We start from the raw sequence: 21,565 nt of genomic DNA on the forward strand, positions 1-21,565 counted from the left end.
CTCTAATTCATGTGACATCAAACTATTAGAAAGAAATCCCTATTTGTTACATGCAAGGCAAATGATGTGTTCTATAAAGTATGAACTTTTACTCCAAACCTTGACTTTCCTTTACTAACCAAAATGACAACAGAAAAAAACAAAGATTTTACCATTTGAAATTAGATCATTATATTAAAGCAGTTCACCTTATCTCAACCATGAACTATTTTATTATACTAAAAATATCATAATTTTTTAAATTATTTATTTATTCATTTATCTTACCTTGAAAGGCAAGGGCTCTTCAGTAAGAGGACTAACAGGAAGTGAAGCTGTGCTACTTGCTGGGCTCATATCGGCACTCTGCAAGGAAAACACAATTTAATCAAAAAGATACATTTTAGATGGACCTCTGGGTGGCTCAGTCATTTGAAGACCCTGACTCTTACTTTCAGCTCAGGTCATGATCTCATGGTTTGTGAGATCCACCCCCCACATCTGGCTCTGAGCTGACAGCCGGGGAGCCTGCTTGGGATTCTCTCTCTCTCCCTCCCTGGTTCGTGGAACACGCTCAAGCAGTGCACGCTCTCTCTCAAAATAAATAAACAACATTAAAAAAAGATGCATTTGGGTAGTTATTTTTGTTATTTCTAATTTAAAATCAAATCCCTCCTCATATAAAAAAATAAATTAAACATGGGCGTAGAAAAATCTGAATGATTATTATATACTGAATCATTCATCATTTAGAAATAGTTATCTGAAAAAATTAGTCTAATTATGACTTCTTAATGTACATTCCAAGAGAATTTTATTAAATACAATGATCATCTTTTGTGCTAGGGCAGTATTTGAAAGTATATTTGCTTACTTGAGATTTTTACCTTTTTTTGAAAGTTACACTATATCTGTGATGATTTACTATGTTGCTATTTGATGTCTTCCAGGCTGATTTTCAAATGTTATTTTTAAAAGTATTTTCATTTTGGGGCACCTGGGTGGCTCAGTCGGTTAAGTGTCCGACTTCGGCTCAGGTCATGATCTCGCAGTTTGTGAGTTCAAGCCCCACGTTGGGCTCTATGCTGACAGCTCAGATCTTGGAGCCTGCTTCAGATTCTGTCTCCCTCACTCTCAGCCCCTCCCCCACTTGTGCTCTGCCTCCCTCTGTCTCTCAAAAATGAATAAATGTAAACGAAAATTAAAAAAAAATAAAAGTATTTTCACTTTTATTTAATGAAGATTTAAATAATTGTCTCCAGTTTTTATTCATTATGAAAACGGTATCTGTCATCAAGCTGCAAAGCAAAATCAAGAAGTATTACATTTTTAAATTCCCATATTCATAGCCCCTGAAATTTTACAATCTTTCTTATATACTGCTAAACAAACAAACAAACAAAATGTTTGAATAAAGGATTTATGCAAAAAGAGAATTATTGGAATGTTGATAATGTTGTTCTTTTAGTCCTGTAAAAATGTAATCAATTAACATTTCTTAAATAAGAAGAAATTTTTTTAGCCCCCCCCCAAGCTTATCACTATTTTTTCTAAAAGAATGAAAAAATACTGATAATAGGGAGCAACAGAAGTTATGTTACTATACCCTTAACTCACTCTCTCAGGGTAATTATTCCATTTAAGTAGATAAGCAAATAAAACACTGAAAAGAATGCACAGCAACATTTTCCAGCTTGGTTACCAACTGTGCATGCACTCAAATACAGAACATTTTGTAGTAAAGATTAAAGCAAAAGAACAGATTAATTTTGATTGTGATACAGGAATAAGCATACAAGTTTGGCTGACTTAAGTTCCAAAAAAGAACATGTTCAAAGACAAGATGCTGCAACTATTACAATTCTTAGAGTCTCTTTCCACTCATGAGATCATTTTCAATTCATATGATTCAGGTGTACCATAAATTGGATACATTTAAAATATTCTTCGGGGCGCCTGGGTGGCGCAGTCGGTTAAGCGTCCGACTTCAGCCAGGTCACAATCTCGCGGTCCATGAGTTCGAGCCCCGTGTCAGGCTCTGGGCTGATGGCTCAGAGCCTGGAGCCTGTTTCCGATTCTGTGTCTCCCTCTCTCTCTGCCCCTCCCCTGTTCATGCTCTGTCTCTCTCTGTCCCAAAAAAATAAATAAACGTTGAAAAAAAAATTAAAAAAAAAATATCCTTCAAGTGGTATTATTTCTGACTCTAGTTCAGCAGCAATGTGTAAGAACTATAAGCATAGGAACGAAGATATTCAGTATAATTTTTATACACCATTTACTGCACCTACGTCAGAAATTGATGTAAAACTGCACATTGACCTAAAATGTCTAACAGAGGATATTAGGTAAAAACCTGAACAATAATCTACTGAAGGAAGCAGGAAAATATATGCAGGAAAATATATACACTAGATAATTGAAGTGAATTGACTACTGACTTAATTTCTAAATTTATTCAGAGCTTCTTGTCCATTATTTGATCAAAATCAGGGAATATTCTGAAATGCTGACTTTCACTATCTGATTATATGATGTAATGGAGAAACAAAGGCTTTCTTAGGAATGAATTTACTGCAAGATTCTAAATTAAAAAAAAATGAAACTTTTTTTTCCCCCGCACTAGAAAAAACAAGACTTGTGAACTGTTTCTCTCATTAGATTTCTCATGAGAAATTAAGCAAGTAATAGAACACAGGTCATATACAGTTGAATTATCTGGTATTTCCCTGAACTATTGATACTCTGCAAAGCATATTAAAGTATCACACCCTTAACAAATCATATATTCAAAAGACAGAAGATGACATTCAGTTGTGAAAATTTAAACGCCTGTATCACATTTTTGCAGATGGAAGATTTTTGAACTTCCGTAAGAACATATGCCAAAATCAAGCTTCATGGTTAACTTCTTTTAGGGTTGAGGTCTCCAACAACTTCCCAGAAATAAAATGTGTCATTCTAAGCACTGTTGGAAAGCAGACTTCAAAATCTGCGTCATCTAACCTTGATTATTTGAATGTCATTCTTAGAGAAAACTGTGTTCCTGCTTTAACTTTCAAATCCATCTTATAGTATGACACTTTAATTCTATTGCTCTTAGGGAATCTTGAGAAAAATGTTTTAAAAATACAAATCAATCTTATATAACATCTGCCATACTGCACTTAATTGTCAAGTGACCTGTAATTTAGATGCCATTCCAATTTGCTTACACTTTTAGATACTGTGTCTGATATTATGGTATAAACCCTACAGATATAAATCTTATCCATACTTCATACTTTAATTAATTTACTCCTTCATTTAATAATAGCAATACCAATGCAATTGCATATCTAAATACAAATTAACAAAGTATTTCCTAAGTTACTTTGAAGTTTTTAAAAGCTAACACTATATGTTCATTCACAATGTTCTTCATAAAATATTTTGTTAGAATGATGGCTTCATCTGCTATTGATATATTTCAGAGCCTTTGGAAATGGCTGGTTCTCAATAATGTGAAAGTGACTATCTTTGGAATACAGAAGAATTATTCTGTAAAATAAACAAATCATCCCAACAACAACAACAACAACAACAACAACAACAGTCTCCTAATTCTCATTTAACACACTTTGGCTTTCTGACCCAGTACAGAATGCACAAGATGTTCTTGATATAAGACATCTATCCTAATTCTAACAAGTGTCCTAAAAACCTGGTTTTCTGGTTCTAAGTCCAATAGATACTTGCTTCTTTCCAACACTAGGGTGATTAAATAATATGAACTTAATATTTTTCCTATACTCAAAATGTTTTGTCCACCCCAATTGGTAGACCTCCCTCACCCTTCTATTTCTACTGCATATACGCCAAGTCCTTTTTTTTTTTTATTTTTCTCCAAATTGGGCTTAATGTTTCGTGTGACTTGTAAGTTTAATAATAAAATCTAGACAAGACCTGTGAGACTATCAAAGATATTCTAGTGAATATCACCCTCTTCTCATGTATATTGTTCTCCAGAATTCTTTCTACTCATCTTGGTTTGAAGAAACTACTCACTTTGCTGTTGCTGTTTCCATTATATAAATCTCCTAACTTCACAAACTACCTCATCCCTCACCTCCAATTCATCTTTTTCTTTAAATCAACTTTACTGAAGTATAACATACCTATACTAAAATGCAACTTTTAAATGTGGTTATGTGACTTTTCACAAATGTATATTAACAAAACCAAGATCTAGAACATTTTTATCACCTCAAACTGTTCCCTCATGCTCCTTTGCATTCAAATGGCACCCCCTTTCCTGGTTCTGGGCAACACTGATATGCTGTATCTCTATAGGTTAGTTTTGCCTTCCTCAGAATGTCACATAAATGGAAATGTACTTTATGAACTCTTTTACACCCGGTTCCTCTCATTCAGCAAAATGATTTTGAAATGCATCATGTCATGCTGTTGCATGTTTCAGGATCCATCCTTTTAAACGTCAGGTAGTATTTAAGGGCAAACCACAATTTGTCTATTCAATCACCTGTTGGTACAGTTTGAGTTGTCTCCAGGCTGGAACTATTAGCCATGCTGAACATTTGTGTGTGTGTGTGTGTGTGTGTGTGTGTGTGTGTGTGTGTGTGTGTGTGTATCTATCTATCTATCTATCTATCTATCTATCTATCTATCTTTTTGTGGTCATACATTTTCACTTTTCTTGGATAAATACCTAACAGTGAAATTGCCTGGGTCCTGTGGTAAATTTATATCCATTATTATGCCAATTTCATAACAAATTGACAAATATTCTCTAAAGGGTTATAAAACATTGCACTTCAATTTGCATTTTATCTCACTAATATTGGTAGTATTAGTCTTTTTTTTTTTAACTTTAGCCATTCAAGGGATGTTTAATGGTAGCTCACTGTGGTTTTAACTTTCATTTCCATAGATAACTAATGATTTTGAACATCTTTCATGTGTTTGTTGACCATTAGTATATCTTGTTTTGTGAAGAGTCTGTTAAACTATTTCATCTATTTTTCTTTTTGAGTGGGTTATTTGGATATAAATTATTTGTTGTATATGTGTATTATAAATATTTTCACACAGTTTCTGGCTTATTTCTTTGTTTTCTTAATACTGTCTTCAAAAGAACCAACGATTTCCATCTTATTTGTTTTTTTGTTTGTTTTGTTATGGTTTATACTTTTGGTGATTCACCTGAGAAACCTTGTTCAACTTCAAGTCCACAAATATCTATTTTTTTACTTATGTTTCCAGCTACTAAACTTTCAGTTCAAACATCATGGCCCAAAAACAGCATAGTTAGTATTCTAATCTTTGAAAATGCTTTTGCAATTTCTTGTTGTACAAGAAACATCAAATAACATTAATACTTGTACACAATCTAGCAAAAGACTTTCACAAAACTTAATTTGTATTTAGCAAGTTACCTCAAGCATTTAACCAATTCACTCATTTGGTGGGAATCTGATAGTTAACAGTAGCTTCACACAGTTTAATCACAATAAGCAAAAACGTGGAGATATTATCTGCTTGTGGGTTTGTGGAGGGAAGAGAAGAAATCTTTGCTAACATACCGAAAATTTTAAATTAATACATGAGACTCTCATCAGAATTGGCGATTATGGAACTTCCTGGGCAGAGGAACTGGAGAAGGAGAGAGAAGTAAAGTTTTAGGTGGGAAGGATAATAGAAATGGCAAGAAAAGCAATGTGTCTATCATCTCGGAGTTGACTCATCTTTGAGGAAAAAAGAGGGTGCAAGTAGAAATGGAAAAAGCTATTTTAAATAAAATTCTAAGCGGTAAGATGAGCAATATGATCTTCTTGTTCAAATTTCTCAATGGAATAAAAAATGATTTAAGCATCTAGAGAAGTTCTGCAAATACCATGCCTCTGAGGCATATTAAGAGCTGCGACATAAGAGGAAAACAATGGCAGGAGGCTGACTAGAACTTTCCTTGGGTCCTATGAGATGATTCTTAAATATACATATGAATTATCAAGGATAACTTACAAAGAGGCCAGAAGTAGCAAATTTCAGACTCAATGCAATTTTCAGACTCCAGTATCTGGTACCAGCTCTGACTAACAATCTAGTATCTACGCTGACTATCAACACTGATGCCAGAATTACTAGAGATTATTGCTGATGGAAAAAATAAACATACAAAAATAAGTATACAAAGTATAAGTAAGGGTGCCTGGGTGGCTCAGTTGGTTGAGCATCTGCCTCTTGATTTCGGCTCAGGTTATGATCTCACAGTTCGTGAGACTGAGCCCTGCTTTGGGCTCTGTGCTGACAGTGCAGAACCTGCTCCAGATTCTCTCCCTCACACTCTCTCTGTTCCTCTCCCGTTCTCACACACACACACACACACACACACACTCTCTCTCTCTCTCTCTCTCAAAAATAAATTTAAAAAAACCTTTAAAACAGCAACAACAACAAACAAAATAGAAGTATATTAAAACAGTATTTCTATTTTAAAAAATCCAGAAAATGAACAGTAGGGTTTACAAATTATAGCAGGTGTTCTTACCCAAATAATGAAAGAAACATACTGTTGCAATAATAACGACTTTCTCCCAGGTTAACTTTCAGACCACAATTTAGGGGAATGTTATATTATCTGTTACTATAAACAGTGCTTAAAATGTTTGGCTAGAAAATCTAATCACTCTCAACTGACACTGCTGAACTGTTAATGACCAAGGTGAACAGTTGAAGGCTTTAACTCAATATACTGTCACTAAAGAAATGGAGAGATTAAAGGATAAGAGACATCATTCATTAATACTTATTAAACCAGAAAAGAATGTTGATACTTTGAATGTCACATCTTCTTTAAGCTTCTACTATTTTATTACTTAAAAAATGAACTCACTGAAATAGCCTTGAAAAACAGTACTCTGTTCTTCCTTTTGACATGAAGTAATGAACTCTCAGCTGATTCAGAAATGATCTATACTTGATAGTATAGATGGCTATATAATTGTCAAGTCAGCCATTTATATAATAACATAAAAATTAAAATTAAAATTCAGGGTTGCCTGGGTGGCTCAGTTAAACATCCAACACTTGGTTTTGGCTCAGGTCATGATCTCGCAGTTTGTGGGTTTGAGCCCTGTGTCAGGCTCCATGCTGATGGTATGGAGCTTGCTTGGGTTTCTCTTCTAGAGAGAAGAGAGGGGCAGAGTCTCTGCCCCTCCCTGCTAGCTCTCTCTCTCTCAAAATAAATATATAAATTTAATAATTTTCAAAAATTAAATTAAATTAAATTAAATTAAATTAAATTAAATTAAATTAAAATTCAATTTTGGGGGGCGCCCGGGTGGCTCAGTCGGTTGAGTGTCTGACTTCGGCTCAGGTCATGGTCTTGCGGTCTGTGGGTTTAAGCCCTGTGTCAGGCTCTGTGCTGACACCTCGGAGCCTGGGGCCTGCCTCAGATTTTGTGTCTCCCTCTCTCTCTGCACCCCCCCCCACTCATACTCTGTCTCTCTCTGTCAAAAATAAACATTAAAAAATTTAAAAAAAGAAATAAAATTCAATTTTGGAATTTTTTTCATCAATTCACATATTAGGTTTTTTTTTAACTTAAAACATTTTTTTAATGTTTATTTATTTTTGAGAGAGAGAGAGAGACAGAGCATGAGCAGGGGAGGTGCAGAGAGAGAGGCAGACACAGAATCTGAAGCAGGCTCCAGGCTCTGAGCTGTCAGCACAGAGCCCAAAGTGGGGCTCAAACTCACAAACCGTGAAATCATGACCTGAGCTGAAGTCAGACCCTTAACCACTGAGCAACCCAGGCACCCTGAGAGTTATTTTTTTTAATGCATTTTACTTTATTGTTTTTTAAGTAATGTTTACACACAGTGTGGGATTTAATCTTACAACCCCAAGATTAGGAGTCACATGCTCTACCTACCAAGCCAGCCAAGCACGCAGGGAGTTACTTTTTTATCCATGAAAATGAGTAATTTTTCACAAGTATTGATAATGTTTTTTTATATAAGTCATATTGTATTTTCCCATATTGTATTTTGATACTGGAGAAAAATGTGCTAATTTTATTAAATAAAATATTCTTTATTAATGCCCAGTGTTTAGACATTAGTTTCTTCTAATAAAAGGAACCATGGCTCCTTGGAGAAGATTCCTGGGATGGGGCAAAGGATGTACTAGATACTTCTACACCATCTTGTTGTTCCAGAAAGTAAGGAAATGCTCACAAGATAAAAGGATGGGGCATGTCAAAGAGACAATGTGAAAGAGCTCCCAATTGCCAAAGCTGGAACCCCTGGAGAAACAAATAAATAACATAGTATTGGAGTATAGCTCAAAGGATACAACAAAATTTAAAAAGATCATGAATTCATATATAAATAAGGAGCTGAATAAATAAATAATTGGGGAGAAAAGCCAAATCTCTCTTACAAAAGAACTTTAAATAATTTATGCCACTCCGTTTCTTCGAGATGTGGAACTTAATAGTCCACTGCAAATCCAACCCCCAGGCTGTGTTTAGTGAGTTAATTCCAAAGAGTATGAAAAGGGGAAAGGTAACTTTATGGTGGAGAAACCCAGCAAACATTACTTCATTCTAGTGATCAAGGTTAACACCATGTAGATAACATGACATAATACGATAAGAGGGGTACTTCACCCCTGTGGTCTTTCTCCTCAAAACCAATTACCTCAGTCTAATTATGAGAAAAAAAAAATCAGACAAACCAAAATTGAAGGTTATTCTGCAGAAAACCTAGCCAAAGTCAAGGTCCTAAAGGAAAAGGAAAGTCTGAAACTATTGCAGATCATGTCATTAGGGAGACATGATGATTAAATATATTGTGGTATACTGGATACAATCCTGTAATAGCAAAAAGGATATTAGAGAAAACTGGTAACATCTGAATAAGTTGTTAATTTTAGTTAACAGTAATGTACCCATATTGGTTGTTGGTTGTGACAAATGTACTCTGCTCAGGTAGGAAGATAACAATAGGGGAAACTTAATGAGGGGTAAATGGTGTTCTCTGTACTATGTCTGCAACCTTTCTGTAAATACAAAACTTTTAAAATAAAAAAAAAATATTTAAATTATTCTTCATTAGCAATACAAGCAGGATTTTTAGGCTTATAATACATGACTGTCATTGTACTCACAGCTTCTAAGCTTTCATTAGAGCTTTTATCACTTTTACAAAAATGAATTTTGACAGACTATTTTTTGGGGATGAGTAACAGCTCCACCAAAGAATCTTTAATTTTCTATGAAGATCTCAATGAAAAGCTGATGTTAAATTGTTTTCAATGTTTTCATGTTCCCTAAGGAATGTTGAAGGAAAGCTTCAGCCATATAAAATGATCTATTTGTTTGGGTACTCTTAAGGTGCTTGGTAGAGTGAGTTTGCATTATTAATATTTACTGAAGGCCATAATTCTATAGTACAGATCCATTAATTATAACTCCCCTGAAAGAATAATTAATGGGTCTGTACTATGAGATTAAAATTTATTTATAAGAATTTCTTGAAGTGAAACATGATCAATTGGGCTCAAATCTGTTGAGTACATAAACAGGTCTGAGTATAAGTGAAATATTTTATTTTTTAAGCCATTAGGGTAAATTTCATAAGGTAATTTTCTATCCCTAATAAAATTAAATGTTTACCTAAGAGTGTTAACTCTAATTTGAGCATGCATTCTAATAGTTCTAAAATTATATTAAAATGTGCCATATCAAAACATTTTGTTGTTTTAATAATCAATGATGTTATTACTGATAAAGTCCATAGGATAATTTAGATTTCTATAGTATAAATGGCCTGCTTTTCTTGAGAATATTTTTTCAGATGTGTCAATTTTCTGTGAAGATTGTCATTTATTTGTTCAGCCACCTAATGAGTAGTAAGGACACATTAGGCTTCCCTGACCTTAGATTTTAATTTTTGTCATGACTCCTCTCACTGCTAAGATGTGACTGTCCCAAGGCTTAGTAAGAAAGGAATGCAGAGTACCTAATTGTGGCACAGAAGGACATTCTTCTGTCCATCTGTCTCAAGAGTGGGTATACTTCTGTACTTGTGCCTCGAGTGGGTGTACTCTTGAGAGCTAATTTGTGTCCTTCATCAGGTATGTTCTACAAATGGCAATGCGCTGACAGTCCTGGGCTCCTCCAATCCAGGTGCTGACCACTGAATTTCAGGCACACCTCAGTGAAGAACCAGGTTAGCCAGGGAGAAGTTGATTCCACACACTTCATTCCTTAAGTGTGTATATCCTTTTCTTACTCTTTTTTTGGCAGTAAACCAAAATGAGAGCAACAGTTAATTGCATTCAATATCTAAATCAAGAGTAGCTCTTTGTACTTTGGCCAAGCTCAACAACCTTACCAATGTGAGACAAGTCTTTTACTGGTCTTGTTTTCTCCAAATGAAAATGCAAGTTATTTTTTTCTTTATAATATCTTCTTGTAGGTGATATCTGCTGTTTTTGCCTTCCCAGCATCTAATCCATTTTATTATGTTAACAACTGAATTTTTCCTTTGGGGAGTGATTTCTCCTAAATTTTTAATCATTTTGTTTTGAGTAGTGCTGATCCAATATCCTTGAAATAGATGTGAGCATATAAGTAAGGCCTAGCCAAATTATTCTATTGGACACAAAAAGACAAGGCACATGAGCCAAATCATTTAAATGAAATTCAACTATGGGAATTGTGTTGGAATTTTGAGAAAGAGATGCTCTCATTCAGCTAATGCTGCTAAGATCATAGAATGTGTTTCTTCCTAAATTACTAGAAACCACCAAGTGGATGGTATATCCCTAGGAGCAAATCCAACACAGAGCCAATCCCATAAATGGAGAAACAGCAACTGAGTCCTAAGTACATATCTGACATACTAATAATTCAGTTCCACATGGCTAAATAGTTTTTACAAAACAGTGTGGCCAACACTTAAGCATCCTTTCTACTATAGGAATAAGCTTACTTATTCACACAGTGCTTACTGTGGTTGGGAAGTTACATGCCATAGAATCTAAAATTTGGAATTGGCTGGCACAAGTGGAGTAGAGAATCAGGACCCTACTTTATTCTTAGTTGGGAAGTTAGCAATGTTTATGTGATAGCAAAATAATTTATCGAATTATTTTCTAAGTTGGGGGGTCTTAGAGTACTTATTTTTAAATTTGGAGATTTATGAGATTTGGTAAAAAATGCCTATATATAAAAATGTGTTTACATTTTTTTAAATTTAGTATGTATATATTTTTTAATTTGCTTTTCACAAGGTGACACATTTACATAATCAAAATTCATATGGTGCAACATCTTTTTCCAGGAAAATATTCTTATTCTACTCCTAGTCCCCAGTCATCCAGAGGCCCTTAATTTTACCAACTTATTGTATAACCTTGTATATATGTTTTATATATGCGTATATTATATATACATAATAGAAACATTACAGTTGACCTTTGAACTTAGGGGTCACACACACATATATACATTACAGTTGGGTGCTGACCCCTGTGTAGTTGAAAATCTGCATATAACTTCTGACTCTATCAAAAACTTAACCTATAGCCTACTGCTGACTAGAAACCTTATGGAATACAGAGTTGATTAATGTATTTTGTCTATGTACTATATACTGTATTCTTATAATAAAACTAGAAAAAAATTATTAAAAATCATAAGGAAACTTACATTTACAATACTGTACAGTAAAAAAAAATCTTTCTGCAAGTGGATCTGTGCAATTCAAACCCAAGTTGCTCAAGGGTCAACTGCACGTACACATACACACATGCATAGAGAAATACGGTCATTGAGTTTTTTCTTTTATACATATAGAATAACATGTTTTGCATGCTGTTCTTCAACTTGCATTTTTCAAATTACCATTTATTTGTATATAATGAGTACCCTCATTCTTTTACATAGCTGTATATTATTTCAGTTTACGGATCCATCACAATAGAGCTAAACAGTGTTACATTCCCACTCTTTTGCTATTACAAAGACAGCTGAAATTAATTTTATATTATATGCATTTTTATCTATAAAATAATTTTCCAGGTGTAGATTTACAGATCTAAAGGTATACTCTACTGTAATTCTGATTGATATTCCCAAATTGAGTTGTGTGGAGATTCTATCAGCTTACACATCCACCTGAGCTTAAGTGTTTTTCCACTCTCTTATTATGTATTCCCTGCTTCCAAAGTCTTTTAGTACAGATCTACAGGGTATGTGAAAGCTCCGGTTGAAGTTTACCTTCTTAAAATCTGAGAGATTTTAAAAATCATGGCTTTTAAAAATATTTTCTGCTAGTATCAATTATCCAAGAAGTTGAGAGAAACGTTCTAACAGTAACCTGGCTATGCTGAGTTTGCTTTGCTCTTAGCTCTATTCTGATCTTGTGATCAATTCCAATTACTAATCTCATTTTTTTTTCATTTTAATTTTTATTGGTTGATTGATGACTGATTGATATAGAGACCATGCATGTGCATGTGCAAGAGCAGGGAAGGGCAGAGAGAGGGAGAGGGAGAATCCCAAGCTGAGCATGGGGCCTGACACAGGGTTCAATATCACAACTGTGAGAACATGACCTGAGCTGAAATCAAGAGTCCGAAGCCCAACCGAGTCACCCAGGTGCCCCACCACTTTTTTCTTTACATTTAGTTTTATGATAACATTCTTAAAATAGTTCTGTGATTATTTCTTTTTAAAATATTTATGGAATTATAAAGTCTCAGTTAAAGGATATGTATATATCCTAGGCTGTACTTTGCATTAATTATGAAATTTTCCTCTAAGGCTATCATACTGATTTCTACTTCTACTTCAGAAGTTTCATAGCTCTAAATTTATTGTACCTTCAATAGGCAAAGAGAAATATATCAGGTTATTTAATAGGCTGCAATTTACCAATCGTTACTATCAGGGGAAATACATGTGTGTGTGTGTGTGTGTGTGTGTGTGTGTGTGTGTGTGTGTATAATGCCATTCAAATAGACTATAAATGGATTGAAATGTTAAATTAAAAAAAAAGGAAGTACTTGAAGAATATATAATAGTATCTCTATCAATTACGTACAATGCAGTGGACTTTTTAAAACGTATACATAATGAAATCATAAAGCCAAAGATTGATAGATGTGATTATGTTAACTTTTCTTCATAGTAAAGAAAACAAAATTATGAAGTAAATAAAATATCTGAAAAAGTTTAAAGTTTGAGGGAAACATTTGTTCCTCATTCCTGGTGTTTCTTTTCATGGATAAGGAAGTCTAATAGTGTTACTCTCAGCTTCTCTGCCTAGCAAAGAAAGGATCACTTTTTCTTGCTGATAAATTTGGATGGATGAATTCACTGTGGTTGGCTCAGTCATTCCTCTTTTTTTTGTATCAGGATCACATGCAGAACACATGTGTTCTATTCAACAGCTATGCAGTAGGCTAAGTATTGCTAAGGTGTTTTTTTTTAATGTTTCATAGCTTTCTTTTAAATATTTTTTTTTAAGTTTATTTATTTATTTTGAGAGAGAGTCAGGGCACATTAGCAGGGGAGGGACAGAGAGAGAGGGAAAGAGAGACAATCCCAAGCAGGCTCTGTGCTGTCAGCGGAGAGCCAGACTCAGGGCTTGATCTCAGGAACCTTGAAATCATGACCCAAGCTGAAATCAAGAGTCAGATGCTTAACTGACTGAGCCACCCAGGCGCTCCTGCTAAGTTCTAAGTAAGAGCTTTAAGTCCAGATCATAAGAATTTAACCTGGAAGGCTGTCTTCATCTTATGGAGGTTTTCCCTCCCCCCCCCCACAGGTAAGGAGCTAGTTTTAGACCCTTATGAGTCTTAATTGATGACCTGTGGGATGAATGGGCCTCAGCAGAGCCTCTTGGTGTCAACAACCTCAGAAAGACAAAGTTCACGTGTAGACTCAGCCAAAACACAGATGCCAGGGCCTCAGGAGTTGAAAGCTATTGCTGGCTGACCTTAAACTATACAGGGGAGCTTTTCATTAGCAGATTAGGCTGGTGTACTATGAACGGGAAGGAAAGAACATCTTTCCATTCCTGGACTTTTTAAGTACTGGTAGGTTTGACAACGTTTGCAGCTTTTAAACTGAAAGACAGTTAAATTATTTGTCTGCTACAGAGGGCTAGTGAGTTTCTAGCTTCAAATTCTGAGTTCTAGGCTTAGTACTTAAAACAGGATATGCTGCCTGAGGTAGGCACCTTCTAGAAAGGACTCCAAAGATACCTGCTTTTGTGTTTGCATTGTTGCATAAATCCCCTCCTCTAAGTATGGACTGTATTAGGTAAGTCACTTATAATGAATAAAATATAGCAAAAGCTAGATTAAAAGAGACTGCAGAAAGTTTTGTGTGGAAAGTTAAAGACCCATTAAAAGGTGATTGTAATATGTAGAGAGATGATGGTGGTTTCGATAAGGTTTTTATCCATGTGGGTGGTGAAAACTGGCTGAAACTATATATATTTAAAAGGCAGAATGATTAAATTTCCTGATTTTCTGGATACGGGCTATAAGGGAAATAGAGTCAGAGGTGATTTCTAAGGTTTTTGCCTCAGCAAACAGAAGAATTGAGTAGGGATTTACTGGCATAGAAAAAAGCTGCATCAATAACATATTTGAAGTGAGGGGGACTAGAATATGTGACCCTAAAATATGCCACTTGAGCATGTGGAATTTCTGGAGCTGAAGGCAATCAAGACCCAGCAGACTTGAGAAAACTTTTACCTCTCCCTTAACTACCTAAAATAATTGAGAGGAGAGATGGCCCAGAAAGACAGCTCTTACCAGTAATAACTTTTTGTTTGAAAGATCTATCTGTATGTCAGGGCAAACATCTAATTACCAAAAATCTGCTCTTCTTATTGTCCTGAGAATTATCCTCCTGCACTTTAAAGTCCCAGGTCCTGCCACATTCCTTAGCCCAGGACAGCATATAAGCCTCAAATGAGCTACTTGTTCTTGGGTCTCGTATCTTTAGGGCTTTGCAAGATATGAAATTAAATTTGTGTTTTTCCTGTTAGTCTGTCTTATGTCAATTTAATTATTAGACTGGCCAAAAACCTAGAAGGGAAGAAGGGAAAACCATTCCACCCTTACAGAGGTTTATTCAAGTTAAGTATGAAATTTCAGTTGGACATCATAGTAGAGAAGTCAGGCAAACACTTGGATACACTGGCTGAGATAGGACAGAGAACAAGATTGTGGAAAAATCAAGGGTTCAAGGAGCTGACATGCCAGGGTAAGGCAATAATTTATATAATTCAGAACTATTTTAGGAGCAATATTGGAAACAGTAAAAATGAGTAAGGATCTATAAACTTGAAAGAATAGAGGAAGGAGTATGATGAGGGTCTGATGAAGACTGCAATAAAGAGTGGTATAATCTAATGGCATGGGCTTCCAGCCAAGATTTATTAGGGAGGCCAAGACGACAGTGGTCAGGGAATTGTGAAGAGAAGCAAGAAGGACACCTGCTTCTTTTCTATGGGACACTCCATAACATGAATCATGTGGTCATAAAAATAGGTACCATTTATCTTATGCCACCTGAAAGCCAACATGGCTTCATCAAATTATTCCTTCATAAGCCTTCTCAAACAGGACAGCAAGTTTTGCATCTCCCTATAGCAAATACACCTGGGACCAACTTTGCCAATTATGAAAAACAAAAACAAGACAAAGGAATTAACACAATAAACAGAAAGTACAGTAAAACCTTGGTTTGCGAGCATAATTCATTCTGGAAACATGCTTGTAATCCAAAGCACTTGTATATCAAAACAAATTTCAAGAACCATTGGCTCAGTGGTGATCATGTGATGTTCGGCATCACATATTACTTGTATCGTAAGATGCTGCTTGTTTATCAAGTTAAAATTTATTAGAAATGTTTGCTCATCTTGCAAAACACTCGCAGAACAAGTTACTCGTAATCCAAGGTTTTACTGTATTTACTTCAACTCTACCTATTCATTGTCTAAATTTTGTTTTGCTGTATTATATATTCTAACCTTCACAGGATAATATATGGTTTACCTCTTTTCCCATACTTCATCCTTGTCCAATCTCTCTCAAGTTTTCAAGAAACTTTGTAAGCATTCGCTAAAATCTATCTAGTCCTAATAGCTAAATCCTGATTATAGAAGGTGCTAAAATTGAGAATAAATACATCAGCCTTGAAAATACCTCAAGTAGGGGCACCTGGGTGGCGCAGTCGGTTAAGTGTCCAACTCCAGCCAGGTCACGATCTCGCGGTCCGTGAGTTCGAGCCCCGTGTCAGGCTCTGGGCTGATGGCTCAGAGCCTGGAGCCTGTTTCCGATTCTGTGTCTCCCTCTCTCTCTGCCCCTCCCCCGTTCATGCTCTGTCTCTCTCTGTCCCAAAAATAAATAAACGTTGAAAAAAAAAATTTATAAAAAAATTAAAAAAAAAAAAAAGAAAATACCTCGAGTAGACAAAACAGTTTAGTTATACAAACAAAACTCAATTTAGCTTATTTCGCATGACTAACTTGACCTGTGTCTTTTCTTGCTTTTGTCTATGGAAATCATAAACAAAACTTAAACTGGTTACCCAAAATTGATATGAGGTGAACACCAAAAAATTCCCTACCACTTAATAAAAGTCTAATATAATCAATCACTGTAAAGAATAAACTGCCTTCCCACTGTAAAAGTTCCTTATACCCCTGAGCTTCATTCCATGTTTTCGTTTGAGTGCTCCTGGTTTACTAAGTGTCTTTTTGGTATGTGCACAATAAACTTACATCAATTACTACTTTGTTGATTCAATGATTTTATTTCCGTTTTTTTCTTAACTTTTGACAGTGTCATCCCCTTTACTATGCACAAATCACAACTGTTAAAGGAAACTTTAGGTTGTGAATTTTTGTTTCTTTGCTTTAAAAATATTTAATTCACCACATGAACAAAGGCAATTTTGAAGTGGGACATATATAATTGTGCGCAGGAACCACTTTTCCAGGGCTCCCTAGAGTTGACAGTGTTCATATATTCCTGAAAGAATTAACACCCCACCAAGGTGATATAAAAATTATGTGAAACTGGAAATTTCTGAACAATCAGTAACCAAAGAAAAAAACATTACCTAAACTTAAGGAGAGTGTCTCCCCAAAGCAGCTGCCAGTGATACCCCTCCTAGGGAGTTTCTTGTTCAGGAAAAGATTGACTCTTAATTAGCACTAGAAGTGGCAATCCAACTGCCCATTACCACCAAAAAGCCCAACAGAACCTCCCGTACTTTCCCTTGGAAACCCTAAACAGGGCCCCGATTTTGGTTAATTTGGTATAGAAATCTGTATCTCTTACTATTCAATGAACTTTTCACAACTGAGTAGACCCCATGTATACTAAACTGTTTTCCTGTTAAGCTGTCTTCCAAATTCAAGTTCCATCACATCACATTGATAGTCTGAAATTGGCCATGGAAGGACTATTTACACTGTAGAAATGGGCAAATGCTACAAATAAGATAAAATGAAGATGGTAACAGAACCTACTCTTAAGGGTTGTTGAGAGGAGTAAATGGGGTAAAACTAATAAAAGCAGGGCAGACACACATTAAGTGCTAAATAGGTGCTATGTTTTAGCGATTATCACGCTCTGTTGAAATTACTTGTGTCTGCTAAAATGTGAGCCACCTACAGGACAGGTTTATGTATGTCTCATCTTTATATCACAGAAACTACCATTACTATTCAGTTAGGGTTTATTACACAGTCTGTTTTTTATAAATTGAGATATAAATTCAGACACTTATTTACAATTTCTGTACATTTTAATATTTATGATATTATAAACAAAAGCACATGCTTACATTACTTTTGAAAGCTCTTGTTTTGGTCATAGGAATTAAGTAACTTTCTGTTCATAACTTTAAAAACATTAGTATGTTCTTAATTAATTTTAGCCACAAAAAATACCCAGCATGCTACAAAACCCATCTTGTTATCTAGACTAATAAATATATAACAAATACAATGAAGCATTTGTATGAATAATTGTTGAATGTGGAACTGCTTGGCAGGAGCTAAGTAGTTAATGTGAATGTAAATAAATTCAGCCACAAAACACAGGTACACATATCCGTGAAGATTATTCACTGTGACTGGTAGTGCACTTAATTTTCAATTGAAATGAAATAAAATGATAAAATCAGTAGAATGCTAATCCAACTCTAATGTTCACTGCCTATAAATTAAAATTGCTATTTGGATATAAGCTTTATATTTAGGGAAAGTTGCCAATGAGTTTTTTAAAAGAGTTATTGTTTCAAAAACAGTGTAACATTTATATTAATTCAAAAATTCATAGTAATAAATTTAAGTAGTGTTGAGGAATTTATGTATTTTAGGTTACCTATATCTTTTGTTTGTTAATGGTTTCTAAATAATCAATACTACACTCACATAATACCAATAGTGCTTGCACTCAACAAAGTGTGATGAAAATTCTATACAATAGTACAAAGAAAATTCTTTGAAAAAAATATAAATATCACAACCAGAAAAATTAAAAAATATATATTTGATTTAATTGTATCAGTAAGTGAAGTAAAATAAAATACAGTAATGTAAAGAGAGTGCTTATTTTCCTTCTCAAATTCATAAGCTGTTGAGATTCACCTCAATTAGTACTGAATGGCATGTGACTACAGACAAATGTCACATGAACCTAGATATTCACAACTGCTTTGCCTTTATGTTTTCTTCCCATTCCATTCCTATTTTCTAGATACTACTTCAAGTGATATCTACACACAGAATAAAGAGTAAATAATAAACTAATAACAGGAAACTAATCCATTTAAGCTTCAATTCCTAAGTCTCTTACACGGCATCCTATAATTGAAAATGTGCAATAAAAGTGAGATGCTACTACCCAATTTCCATAGGTTAATAATTTAGTTTATAAATTAATTCTCTAGAATATTTTACTGTGTTAGATGCATTTAAAAATTCTTTAGTCTCGCAAGTCACAAAATTCCTCATTTATGCTAGATCTTTTATTTATAATTAATGAACTTATCAAGTTCACATTATCTGGGGCTTTTATTCAAAGCACTGTGTCCTTGAATTTAACATTTTAATTTCTTTTTCAATTATGCATCTTTTAGTTCCCTAATGGTTGCCAAAGTATATAGAGATCAGAAATTCTGGATTGGCAAAGAGAAAAAAAAAAGTGTTTTCCAGTTTTGGCCTTCTACGTCACCCTCTGAAAGCAAAAGAAGACAACATTAATAAAGAATGTGTGTTATTGATAAATTGTAGCTCACTGGCATTCAGATTTGGTAGTATAGTAAACGATTTAAATTACTTCCAAACATTTTTGCTTCTCTATTAAATTGAGGTTTATAGCCAGCTTTTTAAGATGCAGTATTTAAATTGGTTTCATAAATTAAAGTGGGCACACACACACATACACATATCATGCAGTGAAAAAATGCACAATATACAGGCTTAATGGAGCTTTTTATACTGAAGGGAACATTTGGAAGAGGTTGCCACATTTAATAAGTGCTCTGACTCTTTGTAAGACTGAAACAAGATTTTTAGAATTAATTCAAGCCCTGGAACTTTTCTTGAAGAAATAAAAACCAAACATGAAGCCATTTTCCATGCCCTCAAAGAATAGAACATTTTGAACCATTAGGTTTGTCTATGGCATAAAACATTTGTCTATGGCATAAAACTAGCAGTGAAAGCTAGTATGAACACAAAAGAACGATACTAAAACTTTCTTTCCTACTTTCTATTGACCTTTTCTCTCAATTAATCAGGGAGAGTAAACCGTCATACTGCAGACTAAGTAAATTAGCAGCCTATCCAACATTAAATGACTACTTACTCAACTTCTATAGCTTCCTGAATATAAGAACCCATGAGAAATTGCATCACATAAACAGAATTTTTTCTACAGGGAAAATCAGTAAGTGGCGCTTTTAAGCACTAATATCTGAGTGTTCTTACTTTGGTACAATAGAGTTAAGGTAATTAATATATATAAAGAAGTTAGCAAAATGCCTTATTGATGATAGATGCTTAATAATGATTACTATTTCTACTCAACAAGGACAAGATAGTAAAATGGGAATTTGTTTGGAATTTTCTGACTCCTAGTCCTGAGTTCTTTACATACCACCATAGCTATTACTCTCCTTCAGATCATTTATTAGAGAAAACATAAATTTCTAAATCACCATGGCACTTTCATTGCTACAAAGAGTTATTCAGAGTTTTAAACATGCATATGCCTTTGTCTTGACAACTAAATTATAAACTGAAGAACAGGAATTTATCTTCCTTCCTTCCTTCATTCCTCCCTCCTGCCCTCCTTCCCTTTCTCCTTTCCTCTCCCATTTCAAAATTTGAAAAATTCGCAAAAAAAAAAGTTGCAAAATTTGACAAGAACCAGGTTTTAAACCTGATAGCTAAACAGTGAACTATCAATAGAACATCTTTCAAAAGTCATGAAGAATATTTCCCCATCTAGAATTTGTTCACAGTCTTATCATTTCAATGAAATTTTCTCTTGCCTGATTTCATTCAGTTAACTTTTCTTTTCCTGAGTGAAATGAAAATAAATTTTTAAAATTGTTTTTGTTTCTTCTCAATCTAGGAAATCCAAGTCTAATTTGCAGCTGAGAAAGAGTAAATAGGAACTTACCAATCTTGGGTAAGAATTACATTAAACCATTACCATAAACCATTTCCACATCTCTGAAATGAACATGATAATTTTAACACTTGTTCTTATGGTTTTTATTGCATGAGATTTTTGTGAAAATTAAATACTTTATACATATAAAACTTGATCTTGGCTCAGGTCATGATCTCAGTTTGTGAGTTCGAGCCCTGCGTTGGGCTCTGTGCTGACACCATGGAGCCTGCTAGGGACTCTTTCTCTCCCTCACCCCCTGACCCTCCTCCACTCATGCTCTCTCTCTCTCTCTCTCAAAATGAACATTAAAAAAAATGTTAGTTGGCTTTAAGGGGATTTGAAAATTCAGGCCACTGTAAAGTAGAATAAGATTCAATGAGCCTAACCTCATCATTGACCTCATCTCTTGAAGTCCAGCTCTACTTAGCTTTAACCCTGACCCTGACATTGTGAAACTATGCCCTTCTTTCTGGGATACTGTTAGTTTCTTTATTTCTTTCTACAAATAAAAAGACAAACATCTTTACAAAGAACAAGAACATCATATAAAATAAGAAAAATATAGAAACATTTTTGAAAATCAGTAGATCATCTATTACATTTGAATGAGAAATTAGCAAACAGAATCTTTTCATTTTGAGCTAGTTTGATATACTATTATATGTTTGCTTATAAAAAACTAAAATAGAAAATAATATTGTAATTTATTATTGATAGTGTCAAAGATTGAACATATTTATTTTTTAATGACTTTTTAAAGTTTATTTCTTTATTTTGGGGGGTAGGGGAGTGGCAGACAGAGAGGGAGAGAGAGAATACCAGGAAGGCTTTGCACTGCCAGTGTGGAGCCAGACATAGG

At 34.5% G+C, this 21,565-nt stretch overlaps 1 protein-coding gene across 3 annotated transcripts in view; it reads right to left on the minus strand.

The window, feature by feature from the left end:
- Nucleotides 1-21,565, minus strand: part of CCSER1 (coiled-coil serine rich protein 1) — a 1,330,630-nt gene that overhangs the window by 826,343 nt on the left and 482,722 nt on the right. For all 3 annotated transcript variants that reach the window (XM_047856870.1, XM_047856871.1, XM_047856872.1), the window contains one exon: nt 268-345. In XM_047856870.1, the coding sequence (XP_047712826.1) occupies nt 268-345 (78 nt within the window). The remainder of the gene's footprint in view (nt 1-267; nt 346-21,565) is intronic.

The sequence above is a fragment of the Prionailurus viverrinus genome, chromosome B1 (genome assembly GCF_022837055.1).
Source record: "Prionailurus viverrinus isolate Anna chromosome B1, UM_Priviv_1.0, whole genome shotgun sequence".
Classification (NCBI taxonomy): Eukaryota; Metazoa; Chordata; class Mammalia; order Carnivora; family Felidae; genus Prionailurus; species Prionailurus viverrinus.